The sequence below is a fragment of the Oncorhynchus nerka genome, linkage group LG26, assembly GCF_034236695.1.
Source record: "Oncorhynchus nerka isolate Pitt River linkage group LG26, Oner_Uvic_2.0, whole genome shotgun sequence".
In the NCBI taxonomy this organism is placed as follows: Eukaryota; Metazoa; Chordata; class Actinopteri; order Salmoniformes; family Salmonidae; genus Oncorhynchus; species Oncorhynchus nerka.
This window is the reverse complement of record NC_088421.1, coordinates 4282773-4307766: the sequence shown is the minus strand read 5'-3', so window position 1 is coordinate 4307766 and position 24994 is coordinate 4282773. Positions and strand designations below refer to the sequence as shown.

At 46.1% G+C, this 24994-nt stretch overlaps 1 protein-coding gene across 1 annotated transcript in view; it reads left to right on the top strand.

The window, feature by feature from the left end:
• The first annotated feature begins 1380 nt into the window (after positions 1-1380).
• Positions 1381-24994, top strand: part of brsk1b (BR serine/threonine kinase 1b) — a 32219-nt gene continuing 8605 nt past the window's right edge. Inside the window, 16 exon segments of the mRNA XM_065010004.1 lie at positions 1381-2807; positions 4235-4329; positions 5240-5325; positions 5743-5883; positions 9068-9184; positions 9492-9525; positions 9661-9729; positions 9831-9977; positions 15898-15929; positions 16155-16319; positions 17309-17406; positions 19275-19425; positions 22160-22220; positions 22886-23240; positions 23243-23280; positions 23282-23486. Of these exon segments, the coding sequence (XP_064866076.1) occupies positions 2720-2807; positions 4235-4329; positions 5240-5325; positions 5743-5883; positions 9068-9184; positions 9492-9525; positions 9661-9729; positions 9831-9977; positions 15898-15929; positions 16155-16319; positions 17309-17406; positions 19275-19425; positions 22160-22220; positions 22886-23240; positions 23243-23280; positions 23282-23486 (1882 nt within the window). The 5' untranslated portion in view covers positions 1381-2719.

Genomic DNA, 24994 nt, shown 5'->3' with positions numbered 1-24994 from the left:
GCGCACTCGATTTAGCCACATATCTGCCGGTTCGCCTGATAGGGCGAGTTTGTGTTTTCAGACAAATTGAATGGTTCCAAATGGATACACTTTACCTACCTGGGCTGCGTTTCAAACTCAAAGTAGACAGCCCTCGGACCTAAAGCCTCAGCCCTTGGGGGAATCCCCGCGGCCATATTTGTCCAAATGATTAGCCAAGCACGGGAGGTTTGCAACGTAAGCCCCTCAGCCCTCGTTTTTAACGGGATCTGCGAGTGTACAATTATTTTCTCTTCGGACCTGAAACGCCCCATAATTTTATTCGTGTTGGGAATGCAGTCCTGGTGCGCAGGGCTTCTGAATCAACTGCAGATCGACCATTTGGTGACCACTGAATTACACCTTCATGTCATCTGCCTGTTCATATAGTCTGACACCTGGTGGTTATGAAGAGAACTGCAGTAAAAATACATGTGCACCTTCTGCCCACTCAAATGTATACAGGCCATATGGTATAGGAAGGAATTTGATGTTGTCAGTCCATGTATTTCACACAAAGTATCATTATATTCACACACTGTAAACGATCCACTGAATGAGCTGTGTCGTATAATAAGCCCATATATATATATATGACACAAGACACTAATAATAAGTCCATCATCTCAAATAATAATAATTGGGCCAATAAATCAATCAAAAATAATCTCATTAAGTCATGCAATGAAATTCATATTGTAAGTTACTTTCTGCCAAGTCAGCGCTATGAGCAAGTAATACACCCTTTGTACAAACGCGGAACTGCATGACGGTGTGGCAACATGCTATGCCTATTAGCCTATTATTAATGGCTATTGGTTCGCCATTCGCTAAGACTGTTGATGCATCTAATGAGAGAAACTAGACACGTCATAGAAATGACGTGAGATGAATAATATCTGTCTGATTTGACCAATCAATAGGCTAGATCAAGAGAAACATACTTTTAGTTAAACACTTGTAAATGACCGTATTACATTTTGTGTTGCCTGGGATGAAATAAGAAAGACGTGGAAATGGACCAAAGAGGGACGTACAAAAACTATTAAAAGGAAGTAAATTAATCGGTTTGTTATTCTATACTATTCTATTCTACAAGAACATTCAACAACACGTGTATCTTCTTTTCTTTACACTATTAGATGTCGGAAAGGGTATTTTCATGTGTTTCCCCCTCAGCCCTTCAAAAGTTGGTGTGTTTGAATAAAGAAGTAGGTAGGCGAACAGGAGGCGACGGAAAGCATATTTTAAGGAGAGGCAGACGGGGGAAAAGGATGGGGTGGAGGAGAGAAAAAGGGGGGGGGCGGAACGGAACCCGGATGCTGATGCTGCCGTATCGTATGAGGAGGAGAAGAAGAGGGGAGAGAGAAAAAAAATAACGTGTTTTTTTTTGCGGCCAGAAGGGAGGCTATCCCGTGATGGATTGTGGATGCAAAGAACTTCGACAGACAAGCAGATATTTTTCGAATCGCTTCTGAAGCTGCATCTTTCTGCACAAGGACGCCGGTGAAGGATGATTCTTGGAACCAGCGGCGACAGGAGCGCGAGCGGGGATGGTGTGATATGTCCATAGACGGCGAGGGAGGGAGGGGAGAGTGCACGGGAAAGAAAGAGGGAGGGAGGAGTACTACACCAGCTAAATATGCTTTTTTTTTTTTTTTTTGTAGAAACACGATGTATTACAACCATCCAATCGAGCGTTTCACTTAAATAGAGAAAACGATTATTTATCGAAAGAAAAATAACATTTTGGTCCGAACAGAAACGCAAAGTGAAATTGTTGACAGACGTTGACTGGGGGAATACAGATTGAGGGAAGTCTAGGCTAGTCCGAACGGGTGCGGATAGCAGGGTGGCTGTTTTGACGCTCTGTTACCCTCTATTTCCTGATACCAGGCCCTGGGATAATCCGAAGAGTGCACCGGATATTGGGAAAACCACCCCTCTGAGGCTATAACGGAAAATTACTATTCATATAGCCTGAAGGACGGAGCAGAGATAGTCTACATACCAAAATGAGACAAAAAGAGGTGGAGGAAGACACAAATATGTTACGATGATAAGATTCTTTACAAATGTCGTTATTATGTTATTATAAGGATCACTTATGACAGCATCGGGTGTAGGCTATGAGGTGCAGAATTGTGTGCAATCTAGCCGTTAAATTGAGCCTATCTGATGAAATAGTTTTTGATAGGCTATTCCAGCTGCTTACATCTATCTGTCTATACTAATATGAACAATAGGACACATTTATTACGTCTATTGTTAATAATAATTGTAATTCATAATAACTTCCGTTATTTTGGACTTCTCAAATATGCACCTGTCAAAATCTCCGTACGAGTTTCCCTCTTCCACTTTCTAACGTCCCCTTGTTTCATTCCTGTTTAGTCAATTCACGGTCGTTGATAATAAACTGAGTTTGCCGAATTTATATGACGGAAAATTTATGCAATAGCCGCATAGAAAAGGGCAAGTGCACGGGAGTAGCCCTGCCGAGACTATAGGCCACGATATTGTCATCACGACTACAACCGCTCTCTCCATTCCTCCCTGTGACAACATCGCTAGGCGTCTGTAATGTTATTACCGCGGAGCCGTTCTGCCGCCAGGACCGACAGCTATACATTCCTCCTGAAAAAAACTGCGAGTTGATCTCCTTATCATCATATCATTTCGCTTTCAACGCACGGACATCATGACAAGCAAGGAGCTGTCCGTAGGCCAGTCGGCCCAATACGTCGGGCCTTACCGGTTGGAGAAAACCCTTGGGAAGGGACAGACGGGTAAGCGTACTTCCACCGTTCCCTTTAAACTCATCACCAAGCGCAAAAGCTGCTATTATCAATGCATGGTAGATTAAAATAGTCACGTCTGTAACTATTGATGTATATTAGGCCGAGAAATACAATTGGTTGTCTAAAGAGTCCGCTCTATGTGCGCCTGGACATGATGTCCTCAGGATTAATATGTGTGTGTATGTGATGTATGTCACAGTAGTGCAAGCAACTCACACGGACGGGCCCGATAGGCCCCGATAGTCTTGCCATTTGCAAATATCCGGGATCAGTAATGTCAAGCATGTGGTCACAGCTTTTACGTGTGTATGATGTTGCATGTCATGTTTTTTTGTTTGTTTGTTGTGAGAGTAGCTGTGTGCGTGTTGTCTGCTTGTTTGTGTATGGTGTCTGTGTCCTTCAGGAATGAATCCATGTGTCTCTGAGGGGTGCGTCTCATTGACAGAAACAGTACAGGGGTGGACACAGTCTGGCCGATCTCGGTATCTTTCATCTCCTGGTGCTCTGAAGTCTAACTAACTAACTAACCGGTCACAGATTAAGCCTAGTCCAGGGCTAAAGGGAATCTTCATTCTACATTGAAACGGCGTTTTAAATCCAGGATTAGGTTTCATTTGTGTCTGGTAAATCCGGACCTTCATATTGGAGCTAAGTGACCCCCCGCCAGAGTAAAGTAGGCCCACTCGACGGGCAGAGACTTGGACTAGCAGGATGAATTTATCTAATAAGGGCAGATGTACCACGCTCAGATTAAGCCTGTTCTCTATTCCTGGACTAAAACAACACTCTCTCCCCAGTGGAGGTTTTTTAATCTAGGAGTAGACTTAATCCTGGTCTGGGAATCTGTCCCCTCGGTAGACTCGTTCAGACCTGTGTAGACTGACCAGCTGGCATGAATGGACATCGATGGAGAAGACTGATATTGCTTGGTTTATTGTGGAGGTTTTGGCGAGTATCGGATGTCAGTGCTGAGAACAGGCTGGTGTAGCCTTGGTGGATTGAACTGGTTGAACCATAGACAGGCCGACGTAGACTGCAGTCGCTGAATTAGGCCATTAGGTTCTGCCTAGTCAAGTCGATATGGTTTGGGCGAGGCCATGCTCCACCCGTGTCCCCTGTATGGGTTCTGGCTCACTTGTTGTGAATGAGAATGGAGCCGTGTTGAAAGTAAAGGAGAAGCAAAACGAACGAGACAAACTCAAAGCTTTTCTCTCTCTCTTTCTTTTCTTACTTTCCGCTCTTTTTCTCTCTCTATTTCTCTCTCTCTCTCCATATCTCCTCTCCTCCTACGCCCTCTCTCTCTCTGTCTCTCTCTCCCTCTCTCTCTCCCCCATCTCCTCTCCTCCTCCGCCCTCTCTCTCTCTCTCTCTCTCTCTCTCTCTCTCTCTCTCTCTCTCTCTCTCTCTCTCTCCCAGGTTTGGTGAAGCTGGGAGTCCACTGTATCACGGGACAGAAGGTGGCCATAAAGATTGTGAACCGAGAGAAGCTGTCCGAGTCTGTCCTCATGAAGGTATGAGCCCGGAGAAGCTGCCTGTGTTCCAAATGGCACCCTTATTCCCCGACATTGCGGGCTACTTCCGACCAGAGCATGGGCCCTGGTCAAAAGTAGTGCATTTCACGGCGAATAAGGTGCCAATTGGGACTCAGAGGCTCTCAGTGTCTGTCCTTCTGAAGGTCCAGTAGCCTACAGAGAGAGCCATGAGCCTGCTATTAGGCATTTGTAGGAGCACATTATATAGACCAGCCAGTGTGCTGTCGTTAATAATGAATGTAGTTTGACATACAATATGTCATCAGCTTCTTCTTCCTCTTTGGTTCTTCTTTTGTAATCTACTTCTGGGGTAGAGGAGGTGTGTGTATAGGCTATGCACTGTGTGTTCACAAGCTCTTTCTGTCACATGCGCTCACTGGCGCTCGCTCTCTATCGATCTCTTGCTATCTCTCGCTTCCGGACTTGCTCCTGCTGTCTTTATCTCCTCTCAAGCTCGCTCGCTCTCTCTCCTCTGTTTGTACCTCCTCTCTCTCTCTCTCTCTCTCTCTCCTCTGTTCGTACCTCCTCTCGCTCTCTCTCTCTCTCTCTCTCTCTCTCTCTCCTCTGTTCGTACCTCCTCTCTCTCTATAAATATATATAAATATGAATCTCTCTCTCTCTCTCTCTCTCTCTCTCTTCTGTTCGTACCTCCTCTCTCTCGCTCTCTCTCTCTCTCTCTCTCTCTCTCTCTCTCTGTTCGTACCTCCTCTCTCTCTCTCTCCTCTGTTTGTACCTCCTCTCTCTCTCTTTTCTGTTCGTACCTCCTCTCTCTCTCTCACTCTCTCCCTCTCGCTCGACCCCCCCCCTCTCTCTCTCCTCTCTGTTTGTAACTCCTCTCTCTCTCTCTCTCTCTCTCTCTCTCTCTCTCTCTCTCTCTCTGTGTCTCCAGGTGGAGAGGGAGATAGCTATACTAAAACTAATAGAGCACCCTCATGTGCTGAAGCTGCATGATGTTTATGAGAATAACAAATACCTGTAAGTATATTATCCTCTTTTCTCACCCACTCTTTCTGCCCGTCTCTTCTACTGTACCAAAACTCAATAATATAATAATATACTAATATACTGTGCGTGAGTGTGTGCATGCATGTGTATGTGTGTGCGCGCACGCATGTGTATGTGTGAGTGATAATTGGTGCTGTACTGAACGTGTGACATTATGAACAGGCCTATACATGTTTAAGCATGTACACATCAAAGTGTGTGAGAGTATGTGTGACCATGTACAGTGGGGGAATTAGTTTGTTATTATTATATGCTGAAACATACAGTATTTGATTCCTCCCTTTCCCTCCCTCCCTCCTCCCTCCCTCCCTCCCTCCCCCTGCCTCCCTCCCTCCCTCCCTCCCTCCCTCCCCTCCCGCCCTCCCTCCCTCCCGCCCTCCCTCCCAGGTATCTGGTGTTGGAGCATGTCTCAGGAGGAGAGTTATTTGACTACCTGGTGAAGAAGGGCAGACTGACGCCTAAAGAGGCCAGGAAGTTCTTCAGACAGATCATCTCAGCGCTGGACTTCTGCCACAGCCACTCTATATGGTCAGACACTACAGTAGTATATACACAGTCACTCTATATGGTCAGACACTACAGTAGTATATACACAGTCACTCTATATGGTCAGACACTACAGTAGTATATACACAGTCACTCTATATGGTCAGACACTACAGTAGTATATACACAGTCACTCTATATGGTCAGACACTACAGTAATATATACACAGTCACTCTATATGGTCAGACACTACAGCAATATCCTGTATACAGCAATATGTACACAGTCACTCTATATGGTCAGACACTACAGTAATATACTGTATACAACAATATGTACACAGTCACTCTATATGGTCAGACACTACAGCAATATACTGTATACAGCAATATGTACACAGTCACTCTATATTGTCAGAAAATACAGCAATATCCTGTATACAGCAATATGTACACAGTCACTCTATATGGTCAGACACTACAGCAATATACTGTATACAGCAATATATACACAGTCACTCTATATGGTCTGACACTACAACAATATCCTGTATACAGCAATATGTACACAGTCACTCTATATGGTCAGACACTACAGTAATATCCTGTATACAGCAATATGTACACAGTCACTCTATATGGTCAGACACTACAGAAATATATACACAGTCACTCTATATGGTCAGACACTACAGCAATATGTACACAGTCACTCTATATGGTCAGACACTACAGAAATATATACACAGTCACTCTATATGGTCAGACACTACAGAAATATGTACACAGTCACTCTATATGGTCAGACACTACAGTAATATACTGTATACAGCAATATGTACACAGTCACTCTATATGGTCAGACACTACAGAAATATACTGTATACAGCAATATATACACAGTCACTCTATATGGTCAGACACTACAGCAATATCCTGTATACAGCAATATGTACACAGTCACTCTATATGGTCAGACACTACAGCAATATATACACAGCCACTCTATATAGTCAGACACTACAGCAATATATACACAGTCACTCTATATGGTCAGACACTACATAAATATATACACAGTCACTCTATATGGTCAGACACTACAGCAATATATACACAGTCACTCTATATGGTCAGACACTACAGCAATATATACACAGTCACTCTATATGGTCAGACACTACAGAAATATGTACACAGTCACTCTATATGGTCAGACACTACAGCAATATATACACAGTCACTCTATATGGTCAGGCACTACGGTAATATACTGTATAAAGCAATATGTACACAGTCACTCTATATGGTCAGACACTACAGAAATATATACACAGTCTCTCTATACGGCCAGACACTACAATAATATACTGTATACAGCAATATGTACACAGTCACTCTATATGGTCAGACACTACAATAATATACTGTATACAGAAATATATACACAGTCACTCTATATGGTCAGACACTACAGAAGTATATATACACAGTCACTCTATATGGTCAGACACGACAGAAGTATATACACAGTCACTCTATGTGGTCAGACACTACAGAAATATATACACAGTCACTCTATATGTTCAGACACTACAGAAATATATACACAGTCACTCTATATGGTCAGACACTACAGAAATATATACACAGTCACTCTATATGGTCAGACACTACAGAAATATATACACAGTCACTCTATATGGTCAGACACTACAGCAATATACTGTATACAGCAATATATACACAGTCACTCTATATGGTCAGACACTACAGCAATATCCTGTATACAGCAATATGTACACAGTCACTCTATATGGTCAGACACTACAGCAATATATACACAGTCACTCTATATGGTCAGACACTACAGCAATATATACACAGTCACTCTATATGGTCAGACACTACAGAAATATGTACACAGTCACTCTATATGGTCAGACACTACAGCAATATATACACAGTCACTCTATATGGTCAGGCACTACGGTAATATACTGTATAAAGCAATATGTACACAGTCACTCTATATGGTCAGACACTACAGAAATATATACACAGTCTCTCTATACGGCCAGACACTACAATAATATACTGTATACAGCAATATGTACACAGTCACTCTATATGGTCAGACACTACAATAATATACTGTATACAGAAATATATACACAGTCACTCTATATGGTCAGACACTACAGAAGTATATATACACAGTCACTCTATATGGTCAGACACGACAGAAGTATATACACAGTCACTCTATGTGGTCAGACACTACAGCAATATATACACAGTCACTCTATATGGTCAGACACTACAGAAATATATACACAGTCACTCTATATGGTCAGACACTACAGAAGTATATACACAGTCACTCTACATGTTCAGACACTACAGCAATGCAGTATATACACTGAGTATACCAAACATTACAAACACCTTCCTAATATTGAGTTGCCCCCCCACACCTTTTACCCTCAGAACAGCCTCAGTTCATCAGGGCATGAACTCTACAAGGTGTTGAATGCATTCCACAGGGATGCTGGCCCATGTTGACTCCAATACTTCCCACAGTTGTCTAGTTGGCTGGATGTCCTTAGGGTGGTCGACCATTCTTGACACACATGGGAAACTGTTGAGTGTGAAAAACCCAGCAGCTTTGCAGTTCTTGGAACACTGAAACTGTTGCACCTGGCACCTACTACCATACCCTGTTCAGAAGCATTTCAATCTTTTGTCTTGCCCATTATTCAGCCTCTGAATGGTGCACACACACAATCCATGTCTCAATTGTGTCAAGATTCTTTCACCCATCTCCTCCCCTTCCTCTACACTAATTGAAGTGGATTTAACAAGTGACATCAATAAGGGATCATAGATTTCACTCGGATTCACCTGGTCGGTCTGTGTGTACACTGTCACTCTATAAGGTCAGAGCAATAGATATATACAGCCACTATGTCAAATCAATCCAGTTTAAACTCTAGAGAGGCGAAAAAGAAGACGTGAATGAAGAGAACATACCTGTTTCTCTAACCTGTGTGTGTGTGTGTGTGTGTGTGTGTGTGTGTGTGTGTGTGTGTGTGTGTGTGTGTGCGTGTGTTTGTTTGTGTGTGTGTGTGTGCACACGCGTGCGTGTGTTTGTGTGTCCACGCGTGTGTGTGTGCGCGCGTGTTTGTGTGTGTGTGTGTGTGTGTGTGTGTGTGTGTGTGTGTAGTCATAGAGACCTGAAGCCTGAGAACCTGCTCCTGGATGAGAAGAACAACATCCGCATCGCTGACTTCGGCATGGCTTCCCTACAGGTGGGAGACAGCCTGCTAGAGACCAGCTGTGGGTGAGTACAGTGTGTGTGTTCCTGCGTGTGTGTGTAGAGGCGGGTGCCCTTACTGACGTACAGTATTTTGGGGATGGCAGGTAGCCTAGTGGTTAGAGCGTTGGACAAGTAACCGAAAGGTTGCTGGATCGAATCCCCGAGCTGACAAGATAAAAGTCGGTCGTTCTGCCCCTGAACAAGGCAGTTATAACCCACTGTTCCCCTGTAGGCCGTTATTGTAAATAAGAATTTGTTCTTAACTGACTTGCCTGGTTAAATAAATAAAACATGTTAAGAACTGCCTTTTCTTTCTTCTGAACCATGACAGATCTCCTCACTACGCGTGTCCAGAAGTTATCCGAGTAAGTTCCCTTCTCTCTGTGCGTCTGTGGAGGTCAGACGTACACCCACAATCTCTGTGTGTGTCTGTACTGCATGAATGAACAGTGAATCGGTTTTATTCTCCTTGAGTGTCCTGCCGTCCTCTTGCATTGCAGGGGGAGAAGTATGACGGTCGCAGGGCAGATGTGTGGAGCTGTGGAGTCATCCTCTTTGCACTGCTGGTGGTAAGAACCTCTCCCTCCATCTCTTTCTTCCCCTCGATGTCTCTCGCTCTGTAACTCCCCTCTCTCCTCTCCTGTGTGTGTGTGTGTGTGTGTGTGTGTAGGGAGCTCTACCCTTTGACCATGACAACCTGCGCCAGCTCCTTGAGAAGGTGAAGAGTGGGGTGTTCCACATGCCCCACTTCATCCCCCCAGACTGCCAGGCCCTGCTCAAAGGAATGATCCAGGTCAACCCTGACAAGAGACTCACGGTACGGGGGAGGAGAGGAGAGGGGTAGAGAGAGAGAGGGGTGAGGAAGAGAGGGACTCACGGTACGGGGTAGGAGAGGGGTAGAGAGAGACTCACGGTACGGACTAGACGTAGTAGGGGAGGAGAGGGGTAGACAGAGACTCACGGTACTGACTAGACGTAGTAGGAGAGGGGAGGAGAGGGGTAGAGAGAGAGACTCACGGTACTGACTAGACGTAGTAGGGGAGGAGAGGGGTAGACAGAGACTCACGGTACTGACTAGATGTAGTAGGAGAGGGGGGGAGAGGGGTAGAGAGAGAGACTCACGGTACTGACTAGACGTAGTAGGGGAGGAGAGGGGTAGACAGAGACTCACGGTACTGACTAGACGTAGTAGGAGAGGGGAGGAGAGGGGTAGACAGAGACTCACGGTACTGACTAGACGTAGTAGGAGAGGGGTAGACAGAGACTCACGGTACTGACTAGACGTAGTAGGAGAGGGGAGGAGAGAGACTCACGGTACTGACTAGACGTAGTAGGAGAGGGGTAGACAGACACTCACGGTACTGACTAGACGTAGTAGGAGAGGGGTAGACGGAGACTCACGGTACTGACTAGACGTAGTAGAAGAGGGGAGGAGAGAGACTCACGGTACTGACTAGACGTAGTAGGAGAGGGGTAGACAGAGACTCACGGTACTGACTAGACGTAGTAGGAGAGGGGAGGAGAGAGACTCACGGTACTGACTAGCCGTAGTAGGAGAGGGGAGGAGAGAGACTCACGGTACTGACTAGACGTAGTAGGAGAGGGGAGGAGAGAGACTCACGGTACTGACTAGACGTAGTAGGAGAGGGGAGGAGAGAGACTCACGGTACTGACTAGACGTAGTAGGAGAGGGGTAGACAGAGACTCACGGTACTGACTAGACGTAGTAGGAGAGGGGAGGAGAGACTCACGGTACTGACTAGACATAGTAGGAGAGGGGAGGAGAGAGACTCACGGTACTGACTAGACGTAGTAGGAGAGGGATAGACAGAGACTCACGGTACTGACTAGACATAGTAGGAGAGGGGAGGAGAGAGACTCACGGTACTGACTAGACATAGTAGGAGAGGGGAGGAGAGAGACTCACGGTACTGACTAGACATAGTAGGAGAGGGGAGGAGAGAGACTCACGGTACTGACTAGACGTAGTAGGAGAGGGGTAGACAGAGACTCACGGTACTGACTAGACGTAGTAAAAGAGGGGAGGAGAGAGACTCACGGTACTGACTAGACATAGTAGGAGAGGGGTAGACAGAGACTCACGGTACTGACTAGACGTAGTAGGAGAGGGGAAGAGAGAGACTCACGGCACTGACTAGACGTAGTAGGACAGGGGTAGACAGAGACTCACGGTACTGACTAGACGTAGTAGGAGAGGGGAGGAGAGAGACTCACGGTACTGACTAGACGTAGTAGGAGAGGGGTAGACAGAGACTCACGGTACTGACTAGACGTAGTAGGAGAGGGGAGGAGAGAGACTCACGGTACTGACTAGACGTAGTAGGAGAGGGGTAGACGGAGACTCACGGTACTGACTATACGTAGTAGGAGAGGGGAGGAGAGAGACTCACGGTACTGACTAGACGTAGTAGGAGAGGGGTAGACAGAGACTCACGGTACTGACTAGACGTAGTAGGAGAGGGGAGGAGAGAGACTCACGGTACTGACTAGACGTAGTAGGAGAGGGGAGGAGAGAGACTCACGGTACTGACTAGACGTAGTAGGAGAGGGGAGGAGAGAGACTCACGGTACTGACTAGACGTAGTAGGAGAGGGGTAGACAGAGACTGACGGTACTGACTAGACGTAGTAGGAGAGGGGAGGAGAGAGACTCACGGTACTGACTAGACATAGTAGGAGAGGGGTAGACAGAGACTCACGGTACTGACTAGACATAGTAAAAGAGGGGAGGAGAGAGACTCACGGTACTGACTAGACGTAGTAGGAGAGGGGTAGACAGAGACTCACGGTACTGACTAGACGTAGTAGGAGAGGGGAGGAGAGAGACTCACGGTACTGACTAGACGTAGTAGGAGAGGGGTAGACAGAGACTCACGGTACTGACTAGACGTAGTAGGAGAGGGGATGAGAGGGGTAGAGAGAGACTCACGGTACTGACTAGACGTAGTAGGAGAGGGGAGGAGAGGGGTAGAGAGAGACTCGCGGTACTGACTAGACGTAGTAGGGGAGGAGAGGGGTAGACAGAGACTCACGGTACTGACTAGACGTAGTTGGAGAGGGGAGGAGAGGTGTAGACAGAGACTCACGGTACTGACTAGACGTAGTAGGAGAGGGGTAGACAGAGACTCACGGTACTGACTAGACGTAGTAAAAGAGGGGAGGAGAGAGACTCACGGTACTGACTAGACGTAGTAGGAGAGGGGTAGACAGAGACTCACGGTACTGACTAGACGTAGTAGGAGAGGGGATGAGAGGGGTAGAGAGAGACTCACGGTACTGACTAGACGTAGTAGGAGAGGGGAGGAGAGGGGTAGAGAGAGACTCGCGGTACTGACTAGACGTAGTAGGGGAGGAGAGGGGTAGACAGAGACTCACGGTACTGACTAGACGTAGTTGGAGAGGGGAGGAGAGGTGTAGACAGAGACTCACGGTACTGACTAGACGTAGTAGGAGAGGGGAGGAGAGAGACTCACGGTACTGACTAGACGTAGTAGGAGAGGGGTAGTAGGAGACTCACGGTACTGACTAGACGTAGTAGGAGAGGGGAGGAGAAAGACTCACGGTACTGACTAGACGTAGTAGGAGAGGGGAGGAGAGAGACTCACGGTACTGACTAGACGTAGTAGGAGAGGCGAGGAGAGAGACTCACGGTACTGACTAGACGTAGTAGGAGAGGGGAGGAGAGAGACTCACGGTACTGACTAGACGTAGTAGGAGAGGGGAGGAGAGAGACTCACGGTACTGACTAGACATAGTAGGAGAGGGGTAGACAGAGACTCGCGGTACTGACTAGACGTAGTAGAAGAGGGGTAGACAGAGACTCACGGTACTGACTAGACGTAGTAGGAGAGGGGAGGAGAGAGACTCACGGTACTGACTAGACATAGTAGGAGAGGGGTAGACAGAGACTCACGGTACTGACTAGACGTAGTAGGAGAGGGCAGGAGAGAGACTCACGGTACTGACTAGACGTAGTAGGAGAGGGGAGGGTGGAGACTCACGGTACTGACTAGACGTAGTAGGAGAGGGGAGGAGAGAGACTCACGGTACTGACTAGACGTAGTAGGAGAGGGGAGGAGAGAGACTCACCGTACTGACTAGACGTAGTAGGAGAGGGGAGGAGAGAGACTCACTGTACTGACTAGACGTAGTAGGACAGGGGTAGACAGAGACTCACGGTACTGACTAGACGTAGTAGGAGAGGGATAGACAGAGACTCACGGTACTGACTAGACGTAGTAGGAGAGGGGAGGAGAGAGACTCACGGTACTGACTAGACGTAGTAGGACAGGGGTAGACAGAGACTCACGGTACTGACTAGACGTAGTAGGAGAGGGGAGGAGAGAGACTCACGGTACTGACTAGACGTAGTAGGAGAGGGGAGGAGAGAGACTCACGGTACTGACTAGACGTAGTAGGAGAGGGGTAGACAGAGACTCACGGTACTGACTAGACGTAGTAGGAGAGGGGAGGAGAGAGACTCACGGTACTGACTAGACGTAGTAGGAGAGGGGAGAGGGGATAGACAGAGACTCACGGTACTGACTAGACGTAGTAGGAGAGGGGAGGAGAGAGACTCACGGTACTGACTAGACGTAGTAGGAGAGGGGAGGGGAGAGACTCATGGTACTGACTAGACGTAGTAGGAGAGGGGAGGATAGAGACTCACGGTACTGACTAGACGTAGTAGGAGAGGGGAGGAGAGAGACTCACGGTACTGACTAGACGTAGTAGGAGAGGGGAGGAGAGAGACTCACGGTACTGACTAGACGTAGTAGGAGAGGGGAGGGGAGAGACTCACGGTACTGACTAGACGTAGTAGGAGAGGGGAGGATAGAGACTCACGGTACTGACTAGACGTAGTAGGAGAGGGGAGGAGAGAGACTCACGGTACTGACTAGACGTAGTAGGAGAGGGGTAGACAGAGACTCACGGGACTGACTAGACGTAGTAGGAGAGGGGAGGATAGAGACTCACGGTACTGACTAGACGTAGTAGGAGAGGGGTAGACAGAGACTCACGGTACTGACTAGACGTAGTAGGAGAGGGGAGGAGAGAGACTCACGGTACTATCTAGACGTAGTAGGAGAGGGGTAGACAGAGACTCACGGTACTGACTAGACGTAGTAGGAGAGGGGTAGACAGAGACTCACGGTACTGACTAGACGTAGTAGGAGAGGGGAGGAGAGAGACTCACGGTACTGACTAGACGTAGTAGGAGAGGGGTAGACAGAGACTCACGGTACTGACTAGACGTAGTAGGAGAGGGGTAGACAGAGACTCACGGTACTGACTAGATGTAGTAGGAGAGGGGTAGACAGAGACTCACGGTACTGACTAGACGTAGTAGGAGAGGGGAGGAGAGAGACTCACGGTACTGACTAGACGTAGTAGGAGAGGGGCAGACAGAGACTCACGGTACTGACTAGACGTAGTAGGAGAGGGGTAGACAGAGACTCACGGTACTGACTAGACGTAGTAGGAGAGGGGAGGAGAGAGACTCACGGTACTGACTAGACGTAGTAGGAGAGGGGTAGACAGAGACTCACGGTACTGACTTGACGTAGTAGGAGAGGGGAGGAGAGAGACTCACGGTACTGACTAGACGTAGTAGGAGAGGGGTAGACAGAGACTCACGGTACTGACTAGACGTAGTAGGAGAGGGGAGGAGAGAGACTCACGGTACTATCTAGACATAGTAGGAGAGGGGTAGACAGAGACTCACAGTACTGACTAGACGTAGTAGGAGAGGGGAGGAGAGAGACTCACGGTACTGACTAGACGTAGTAGGAGAGGGGAGGAGAGAGACTCACGGTACTGACTAGACGTAGTAGGAGAGGGGTAGACAGAGACTCACGGGACTGACTAGACGTAGTAGGAGAGGGGAGGATAGAGACTCACGGTACTGACTAGACGTAGTAGGAGAGGGGAGGATAGAGACTCACGGTACTGACTAGACGTAGTAGGAGAGGGGAGGAGAGAGACTCACGGTACTGACTAGACGTAGTAGGAGAGGGTAGACAGAGACTCACGGGACTGACTAGACGTAGTAGGAGAGGGGTCAGACAGAGACTCACGGGACTGACTAGACGTAGTAGGAGAGGGGAGGATAGAGACTCACGGTACTGACTAGACGTAGTAGGAGAGGGGAGGATAGAGACTCACGGTACTGACTAGACGTAGTAGGAGAGGGGAGGAGAGAGACTCACGGTACTGACTAGACGTAGTAGGAGAGGGGTAGACAGAGACTCACGGGACTGACTAGACGTAGTAGGAGAGGGGAGGATAGAGACTCACGGTACTGACTAGACGTAGTAGGAGAGGGGTAGACAGAGACTCACGGTACTGACTAGACGTAGTAGGAGAGGGGAGGAGAGAGACTCACGGTACTATCTAGACGTAGTAGGAGAGGGGTAGACAGAGACTCACGGTACTGACTAGACGTAGTAGGAGAGGGGTAGACAGAGACTCACGGTACTGACTAGACGTAGTAGGAGAGGGGTAGACAGAGACTCACGGTACTGACTAGACGTAGTAGGAGAGGGGAGGAGAGAGACTCACGGTACTGACTAGACGTAGTAGGAGAGGGGTAGACAGAGACTCACGGTACTGACTTGACGTAGTAGGAGAGGGGAGGAGAGAGACTCACGGTACTGACTAGACGTAGTAGGAGTACTGTGTGGGTAACTAACTGGCTGCGTCTGTGTTCTTTTACAGCTAGAAGCCATACAAAAACACTCCTGGTATCTGTAAGTACACTCACCCCGTTGTACTCTGTTGTCTCTCACAACTTAATCATTGTCTTCTTCTCTCCGAACAGAAGACTAAAACCAAGACAGTCCGTTGAATTCTACATGTTGCTCGTGTATGTGGCCGTTTTCTCTGAACTCTCTACTCATCCGACCTCTCTCCCCGCCGTCTGTCTTTCTCTCTATCTCTCGCTTTTCCCCCTTTCCGTATCTCTCCCCTGCCAGTGGTGGTCGTAACGAGCCGTGCCCGGAGCAGCCACCTCCCAGGCGTGTGTGTGTGAAGAGGATCGTGTCGCTGACCGAGCTGGACCCCGATGTGCTGGACAGCATGCACTCGCTGGGCTGCTTCAGAGACCGGGGGAAACTGACCCAGGACCTGCAGTGTGAGGAGTGAGTACTATCTGGGCTGCTTTTAGCGACCGTGTGAGTGTCCCTTGATGTGGCCCCTGTAGTGTCACCGTTCACTGGTTGCTGTGGAAATGAACTATTGATCTCTCTCTCGCTCTCTCTTCCTCTCGCTCGCGCTCTCTTTCGCTCTCTATCTCTCTCTCTCTCTCTCTCTGTCAATTCCATTCAACATTCTCTATCTCTCTGTTTCTCTCACTCTGCTCCTCCTTTACTAGCCTCTCTCTATATCTCTCTCGCTCCCCTTCTCCCAACAAGTGTTTTCCTGCCTTTCTCTATCCTAGTATTTTTCTCTCTGGAGAAGTAAAGGTAATCCAACCCAGGAAATAGGACTTTGTGGAGTATTGGGACATTATTGGGACAGCAGGGTAGCCTAGTGGTTAGAGCGTTGGACTAGTAACTGGAAGGTTGCAAGTTCAAACCCCCGAGCTGACAAGGTACAAATCTGTCGTTCTGCCCCTGAACAGGCAGTTAACCCACTGTTCCTAGGCCGTCATTGAAAATAAGAACTTGCCTAGTTTACATAAAGGTAAAATGAATAAAAAAATTGGGACAGGGGAACTGATTGTGATATTCCAGTAAAAAGAGACAATCTCTCTCTCTCTCTATTGACTGACCAATCTGCTTTTTTGGCATGTCAAATGTTACATCACTCTGGCAAAGCATTAACACGACCACAGATATAAACAATGGCTCTTTCTCCTTCTACTGTTGTCCCGCCAACTCTCACATTATTCTCTAGTTCTGATTTAAACATCTTTATCAATCCCTGAATGTCTCTTTCCCTCTCTCTCTCTCTCTCTCTCTCTCTCTCTCTTTCCCTCTCTCTCTCTCTCTCTCTCTCTCTCTCTCTCTCTCTCTCTCTCTCTCTCTCTCTCTCTCTCTCTCTCTCTCTCTCTCTCTCTCTCTCTCTCTCTCTCTCTCTCTCTCTCTCTCTCTCTCTCTCTCTCTCGCTCTCTCTCTCGTTTTCTCAGAGACAACCAGGAGAAGATGATCTACTACCTCCTCTTGGACAGGAAAGAGCGTTACCCCAGCTGTGAGGATGAAGACCTGCCCCCCAGGAACGATATAGGTTAGAAAGAAAACCTTTAGACAGCATAGGTTGGAAAGAAAACCTTTAGACAACATTAGACAACATACAGTGCCTTGCGAAAGTATTGACCTAAATGACTAATGATGATAAATACAATCCACCTGTGTGTAATCAAGTCTCCGTATAAATGCACCTGCACTGTGATAGTCTCAGAGGTCCGTTAAAAGCGCAGAGAGCATCATGAAGAACAAGGAACACACCAGGCAGGTCCGAGATACTGTTGTGAAGAAGTTTAAAGCCGGATTTGGATACAAAAAGATTTCCCAAGCTTTAAACATCCCAAGGAGCACTGTGCAAGCGATAATATTGAAATGGAAGGAGTATCAGACCACTGCAAATCTACCAAGACCTGGCCGTCCCTCTAAACTTTCAGCTCATACAAGGAGAAGACTGATCAGAGATGCAGCCAAGAGGCCCATGATCACTCTGGATGAACTGCAGATATCTACAGCTGAGGTGGGAGACTCTGTCCATAGGACAACAATCAGTCGTATATTGCACAAATCTGGCCTTTATGGAAGAGTGGCAAGAAGAAAGCAATTTCTTAAAGATATCCATAAAAAGTGTTGTTTAAAGTTTGCCACAAGCCACCTGGGAGACACACCAAACATGTGGAAGAAGGTGCTCTGGTCAGATGAAACCAAAATTGAACTTTTTGGCAAGAATGCAAAACGTTATGTTTGGCGTAATAGCAACACAGCTCATCACCCTGAACACACTATCCCCACTGTCAAACATGGTGGTGGCAGCATCATGGTTTGGGCCTGCTTTTCTTCAGCAGGGACAGGGAATATGGTTAAAATTGATGGGAAGATGGATGGAGCCAAATACAGGACCATTCTGGAAGAAAACCTGATGGAGTCTGCAAAAGACCTGAGACTGGGACGGAGATTTGTCTTCCAACAAGACAATGATCCAAAACATAAAGCAAAATCTACAATGGAATGGTTCAAAAATAAACATATCCAGGTGTTAGAATGGCCAAGTCAAAGTCCAGACCTGAATCCAATCGAGAATCTGTGGAAAGAACTGAAAACTGCTGTTCACAAATGCTCTCCATCCAACCTCACTGAGCTCGAGCTGTTTTGCAAGGAGGAATGGGAAAAAATGTCAGTCTCTCGATGTGCAAAACTGAAAGAGACATACCCCAAGCGACTTACAGCTGTAATCGCAGCAAAAGGTGGCGCTACAAAGTATTAACTTAAGGGGGCTGAATAATTTTGCACGCCCAATTTTTCAGTTTTTGATTTGTTAAGAAAGTTTGAATTATCCAATAAATGTCGTTCCACTTCATGATTGTTTCCCACTTGTTGTTGATTCTTCACAAAAAAATACAGTTTTATATCTTTATGTTTGAAGCCTGAAATGTGGCAAAAAGTCGCAAAGTTCAAGGGGGCCGAATACTTTCGCAAGGCACTGTATATTAGAAAGAATCAACAACCTAACCAACACTTATTGGACACTCTGATCTCTCCCAGAGACATTCGATTCATATTCTATTCTAACCTAACATTCTCAGAAATAATTTGGAACATTCTATTTCTAGCCAACCCTGACTTACTGATAGGTATCTGTGAAGCTAGCGACAGTAAGCAACATCTGGCGAGTCTGTTTCAAAATAAAAGTCCTGCAATTAAACTTTTCTAAATAAAAGTCCCGTGACAGAACTTTACAACAAGTTCATGTAGGTCTGCGGTTTCTTTGTCCGACACGTCAGCATGTCAAAACCTCCCGACATATTTGTGTTTTGATGCACCAGTGTTTTAAATAGCGTAGGTTAGAGGTGCTTTAACCTTTCTGTGTACCTCTGAGACCTGGATTCTAACCTTTCTAAGGTCTCCCAGCAGATCCCCCTAGGAAGCGGGTGGACTCTCCCATGCTGACCCGTCATGGCCGGTGCCGGCCGGAGAGGAAGAGCCTGGAGGTGCTGAGTGTGACGGAGCAGGGCTCCCCAACACCCACGCGCAGGGCGCTGGACACCTCCGCACACAGCCAGAGGTTGGACATAGATATATACACACATAAACACACACGCACACCGAATATGCACACACACAAATGCACGCACACACACATACATACACACAGGCACACACACTCGTGCTTTGTGTTGTTGTCCTAGTGTTGTCTGATGACTTCACTTGTGAAAGTTCCACATGTTTTGCACGTGCAAAATTCTAATGCACATGTGAATCATGGGGTTTTGGAACACTTCACATGTGACGATATTTCACATGATCCCATAACCTTTTTGAAAATTTGAATCCACATGTGAAAGGTTATGGGAACATGTGAAATATCATCACATGTGAAGTGTTCCTAAACCCCATGATTTCACATGATTTCACGACTTCACATGTGATGATATTTCACATGATCCCATAACCTTTCACGTGTGGATTCAAATTTTCACATGATGCCCTGCAAACAGGACAGGATGTCCCCGGAATGTGACAAAATTACTGCAGTGTTTTCCACTTAGATATTTGACACACTTTGATTACATGGTGTATGTTTATTTATACAGTAATTATTATTCATTAGGTCCTCACCTGGGATTTGAACTCACAACCTCTTGGTTCATGGCATTACTATCTTCCTGCTACTCCCCCATGTCTGTGTCAATGACTGATTTCACCTGTATTCCAAGACTGGACTTCAAAGTAAATCTCAGCTATAATATTTATATTCAGGAGTAACCTTAAAACAGAATAATATGTCTCACCTACAGTAGACAACTATACAGAAAACCCTCAAATTACTGAAATAAATCAATAAAATCAATGATGAGAGAGAATAGTCAGATAAACTGATAAATCAAATCAAATTGTACTTGTCACATGCGCTGAATTCAACAGGTGTAGACCTTACAGTGAAATGCTTACTTGCAAGTCCTTAACCAACAATGCAGTTTTAAGAAAAATACCCCCAAAATAATAATAAAAGTAACAAATAATTAAAGCAGCAGTAAAATAACAATAGCGAGACTATATACAGGGGGTACCGGAACAGAGTCAATGTGCGAGGGCACCGGTTAGTCGAGGTAATTTAGCTAATATGTACATTTAGGTAGAGTTATTAAAGTGACTAAGCATAGGTAATAACAGAGATTAGCAGCAGCGTAAAATAAGGGGGGGGGGGGGGGGGTCAATCCAAATAGTCTGGGTAGCCATTTGATTAGATGTTCAGGAGTCTTATGGCTTGGGGATAGAAGCTGTTTAGAAGCCTCTTGGACCTAGACTTGGCGCTCCGGGACCACTTGCCGTGTGATACCAGAGATAACAGTCTATGACTAGGGTGGCTGGAGTCTTTGACAATTTTAAGGGCCTTCCTCTGACATCGCCTGGTATAGAGGTCCTGGATGGCAGGGAGTTTGGCCCCAGTGATGTACTGGGCAGTTCGCACTACCCTTTGTAGTGCCTTGCGGTCGGAGGCTGAGCATTTGCCATACCAGGCAGTGATGCAACCCGTCAGGATGCTCTCAACGGTGCAGCTGTAGAACTCTTTTGAGGATCTGAGGACTCAAGCCAAATCTTTTCAGACTCCTAAGGGGAAATAGGTTTTGTCGTGCCCTCTTCACGACTGTCTTGGTGTGCTTGGACCATGTTAGTTTGTTGGTGATGTGGACACCAAGGAACTTGAAGCTCTCAACCTGCTCCACCCCGGCGATGAGAATTGGGGAGAGCTCGGTCCTCCGTAGCTAAGATAGCAGTGCAGATGGCACTATTTTTCCTGTGTGCAGAGATGTATTATAGGTAGGTAATGAATGTGTATGTGACTTCTTAGAATGCTACACAGTTTGTGACGCAGCAGCAAGAACAGCTGTACCCCAAATCCAGAGGTTGTGAGTTCAAATCCAATCTGGGGATGTATTGATAAGTCCGTACTAAAGTGATTTTTGTCAAATATTGTCATAGATGAAAGATTTTTCCACCTTTTTTTAACGACACGTTTTAGCTCAACAGCGAACCACTGACCTTAAAAAACCCCCATACCATTTCATTGCTTCCCTTTAACAACAAAAAATGTGAAGCTGAAATTGAGCTGACATTTTTCCATGGAAGAAATAAGAGACACATGAGGTCAGTCGTTCACATGTGTTCGACAGAGTTCACGTGTTGACACCACCTTTTCACATGTGAGGAGAATAAACATGTTTTCACCTCACATGTGGAATTTGCACTTTTACATGTAAAAAAAAACACTTTCAGATGAAAATCGGTTTGGCGCTCCATGCGATCACGTGTTGCTTTTACATGTAGTCACATGTTATCAAATGAACTTGACATAAGATCTGTAACGGCCGTTGGTGGAAGAAGGTGAGGACCAAAGCGCAGCGTGGTACGTGTTCGTCATTTATTAAATAGAACTTAACACTAAATACAAAGTAACAAAAAGAACAACCGAAACATCTCCGTCAGGTACAAAACAGAAATCAACTACCCACAAAACCCATGTGGGCTAGAGCTACCTAAGTATGGTTCTCAATCAGAGACAACGATAGACAGCTGTCCCTGATTGAGAACCATACCCGGCCAAAAACAAAGAAATACAAAAACATAGAAAAAGGAACATAGAATGCCCACCCTAGTCACACCCTGGCCCAACCAAAATAGAGAATAAAAGCCTCTCTATGGCCAGATCACATGTGATCACATGACATCCATGTGGTTTTTCCCATAAGGGTGTTACTGTACCGGTGTTGTCTGATAATGGTATTTTTGTCCTCCAGGTCTCGTTCAGTCAGTGGCGCTTCAACAGGGCTCTCGTCAAGTCCTCTCAGCAGTCCCAGGGTAAGTCACGCTTGGCCAACTCTTTTACAAAAACACACATTTACACCACCTGATGATTATTATAGAGGTGGTTCTACTGTAGAATTGATAAAATACCATACCTGTAATATCAGTATATTTCTGTACATAAGTATATCTTTGATATGCCGAACTCACATTGAGATGAGACTACCTACCTTTGTTCGCTGTGAAATGTGCTACTGCACAGCTACTGTGATATGATTGTGTTTCTCTGTAATGAACTGAAGTGTTCCTGTAACTGTAAATGTTCTTCTGAGACTGTCATTTGTCCTGACTGTCCATCACCCTCATTACTGTCCCATTCTGAGCCATTAACCACACCATAGATACCATCACATACACGCACGCACACACGCACACTCACTCACACACACCAATAGTAAGGGCCTAGAAGCACACAAGAGACACAGACCGATAGGATCACATATTAGCCCTCAAATTGAAAGGGTCTCTGGACCTTTATTCAAAATGGACCCTATTGAATTAACATAATAAGAGAAATAACAGAATATGCATCTCTACAATTAGAAATATAAGTACAATCAGACTACAGCATATTCATAAATCATAACTCATGACCATTGCTCTCTTCATCTGTCCTTCCCTCCTCTCCGTCCCTCCGTCCTTTCTCTTCCCCCCATCAGAGCCCAGTTTTCACTTTCAGCCAATCAGAAGTCACCTCCGCCTCCACCACCCACTCCAAAGACCCCAAACCAGGAAGTGCCACCACTCCCCGGCCGTCACAACGGATGACTGTGCCCGACCCCAAAACCCAGACCCTGCCCTCCAAAGGGCTCTCCGATCGCACTCACCTCCAGTCCATGAAGTCACTACCTCTCCAAGCTCCCCCCTCTGCGTCCCCCTCCCCCATCCTCTCCCCCATCCCTCGCTTCTTCTTTTTCCCCCGCCCCTCCGTCTTTAAGTCGGTCACTAAGAGCGTCTATCCTAACTCTGCCCCTGTGCCACAGGTCACCCCTCAGGGGTCTCCACTCCCCACCCCCTGGGCACCCCCGTCCACCACCCCCAGCACCCCCGCCCACCCCCCTCCCTCCTCCTCCTCTTCCTCTTCCTCCTCGCGGGCAGAGGGAGGTGGCGGGGGCGGATCCCTCTCCCTAACCCCGCCCTCCAGCCCCGGAGGCAGCGGGGGGATGGCCGCCAGTAGCTCCGCCCACTGGAGGACACGCCTCAACTCCTTCAAGAACAACCTGCTGGGTTCGCCACGCTTCCACCGCCGCAAACTGCAGGGTGAGAGAGAGGGGGAGTGTGTGTAAGAAAGAATTTAAGACATTTCAGAATGAGCAATGTTAGAGCCCGGAATATAAATATATATGTGTGTATAGACCGTATGGACAGTATATGAATAGGAAAGGTGTGTACAGTAGCAGTTACAGTGTCTTCAGAAAGTGTTCATACCCCTTGACTTACATTTTGTTATGTTAAGGCCTGAATTCAAAATGGATTAAATATATTTATTTGCGCACCCATCTACCAATAATAACACATAATGACAAAGTGAATACATGTTTTTAGACATTTTTGTAAATCATTATTTTCTAAATTCTTTAAGCTCTTTCTAATTAATTGTTGATCATTGCTAGACAACAATTTCCATAGATTTTCAAGCAGATTTAAGTCAAAACTATAACCCGCCCACTCAAGAACATTCACTGTCTTCTTGGTAAGCAACTCCAGTTTAAGATTTGTGTTTCAAATTATTGTCCTTCTGAAAGGTGAATTAATTCCCCAGTGTCTGGTGAAAAGCAGACTGAACCAGGTTTTCCTCTAGGGTTTTGCCTTTGCTTCACTCCATTCCGTTTCTTTTTTTTTATCCTGAAAAACTCTCCAGTCCTTAACGATTACAAGCATACCCATAACATGATGCAGCCACCACTATGCTTGAAAATATGGAGAGTGCTACTCAGTAATGTGTTTTATTGGATTTGTCCCAAACAACACTTTGTATTCAGGATGAAAAAGGAATTGCTTTACCACAATTTTTGCAGTATTACTTTAGTTCCTTGTTGCGAACAGGATGCATGTTTTGGAATATTTTTATTCTGTACAGGCTTCAATTGGGCTAGTATTGTGGAGTAACGACAACGTTGTTGGTCCATCCGCAGTTGTCTCCTATCACAGCCATTAAACTCTGTAACTGTTTTTAAAGTCACCATTGGCCTCATGGTGAAATCCCCTAAGCGATTTCCTTCATATCTGGCAATTGAGTTAGGAAGGATGCCTGTATCTTTACATTCAATCGGTGTATTGATACACCACCCAAAGTGTAATGAATAACTTTACCATGCCCAAAGGGATATTCAATGTCTGCTTTTTTAAAAAGCCATCTACCAATAGGAGCCCTTATTTGCGAGACATTGGAAAACCTCCCTGGTCTTTGTGGTTGAATCTGTGTTTGACATTCACTGCCCGACTGTGGGGCCTTACAGATAACTGTATGTGTGAGGTACAGAGATGAAGTAGTCATTCAAAAATCATGTTAAACACTATTTCTGCACACAGAGTGTGTCCATGCAACTTATTATGTGAGTTTTTGCTCACTTTTGACATTTTTACACCTGAACTTATTTAGGCTTGCCATAACAAAGGGGGTTGATGACTTATTGAGTCGAGACATTTCAGCATTACGTTTTTTAAATTAATTTGCAAAAATGTCTAAAAACATAATTCCACTTTGACAATATGGGGTATTGTGTGTAGGCCAGTGAAAACCCCCCCAATATAATCCATTTTAAATT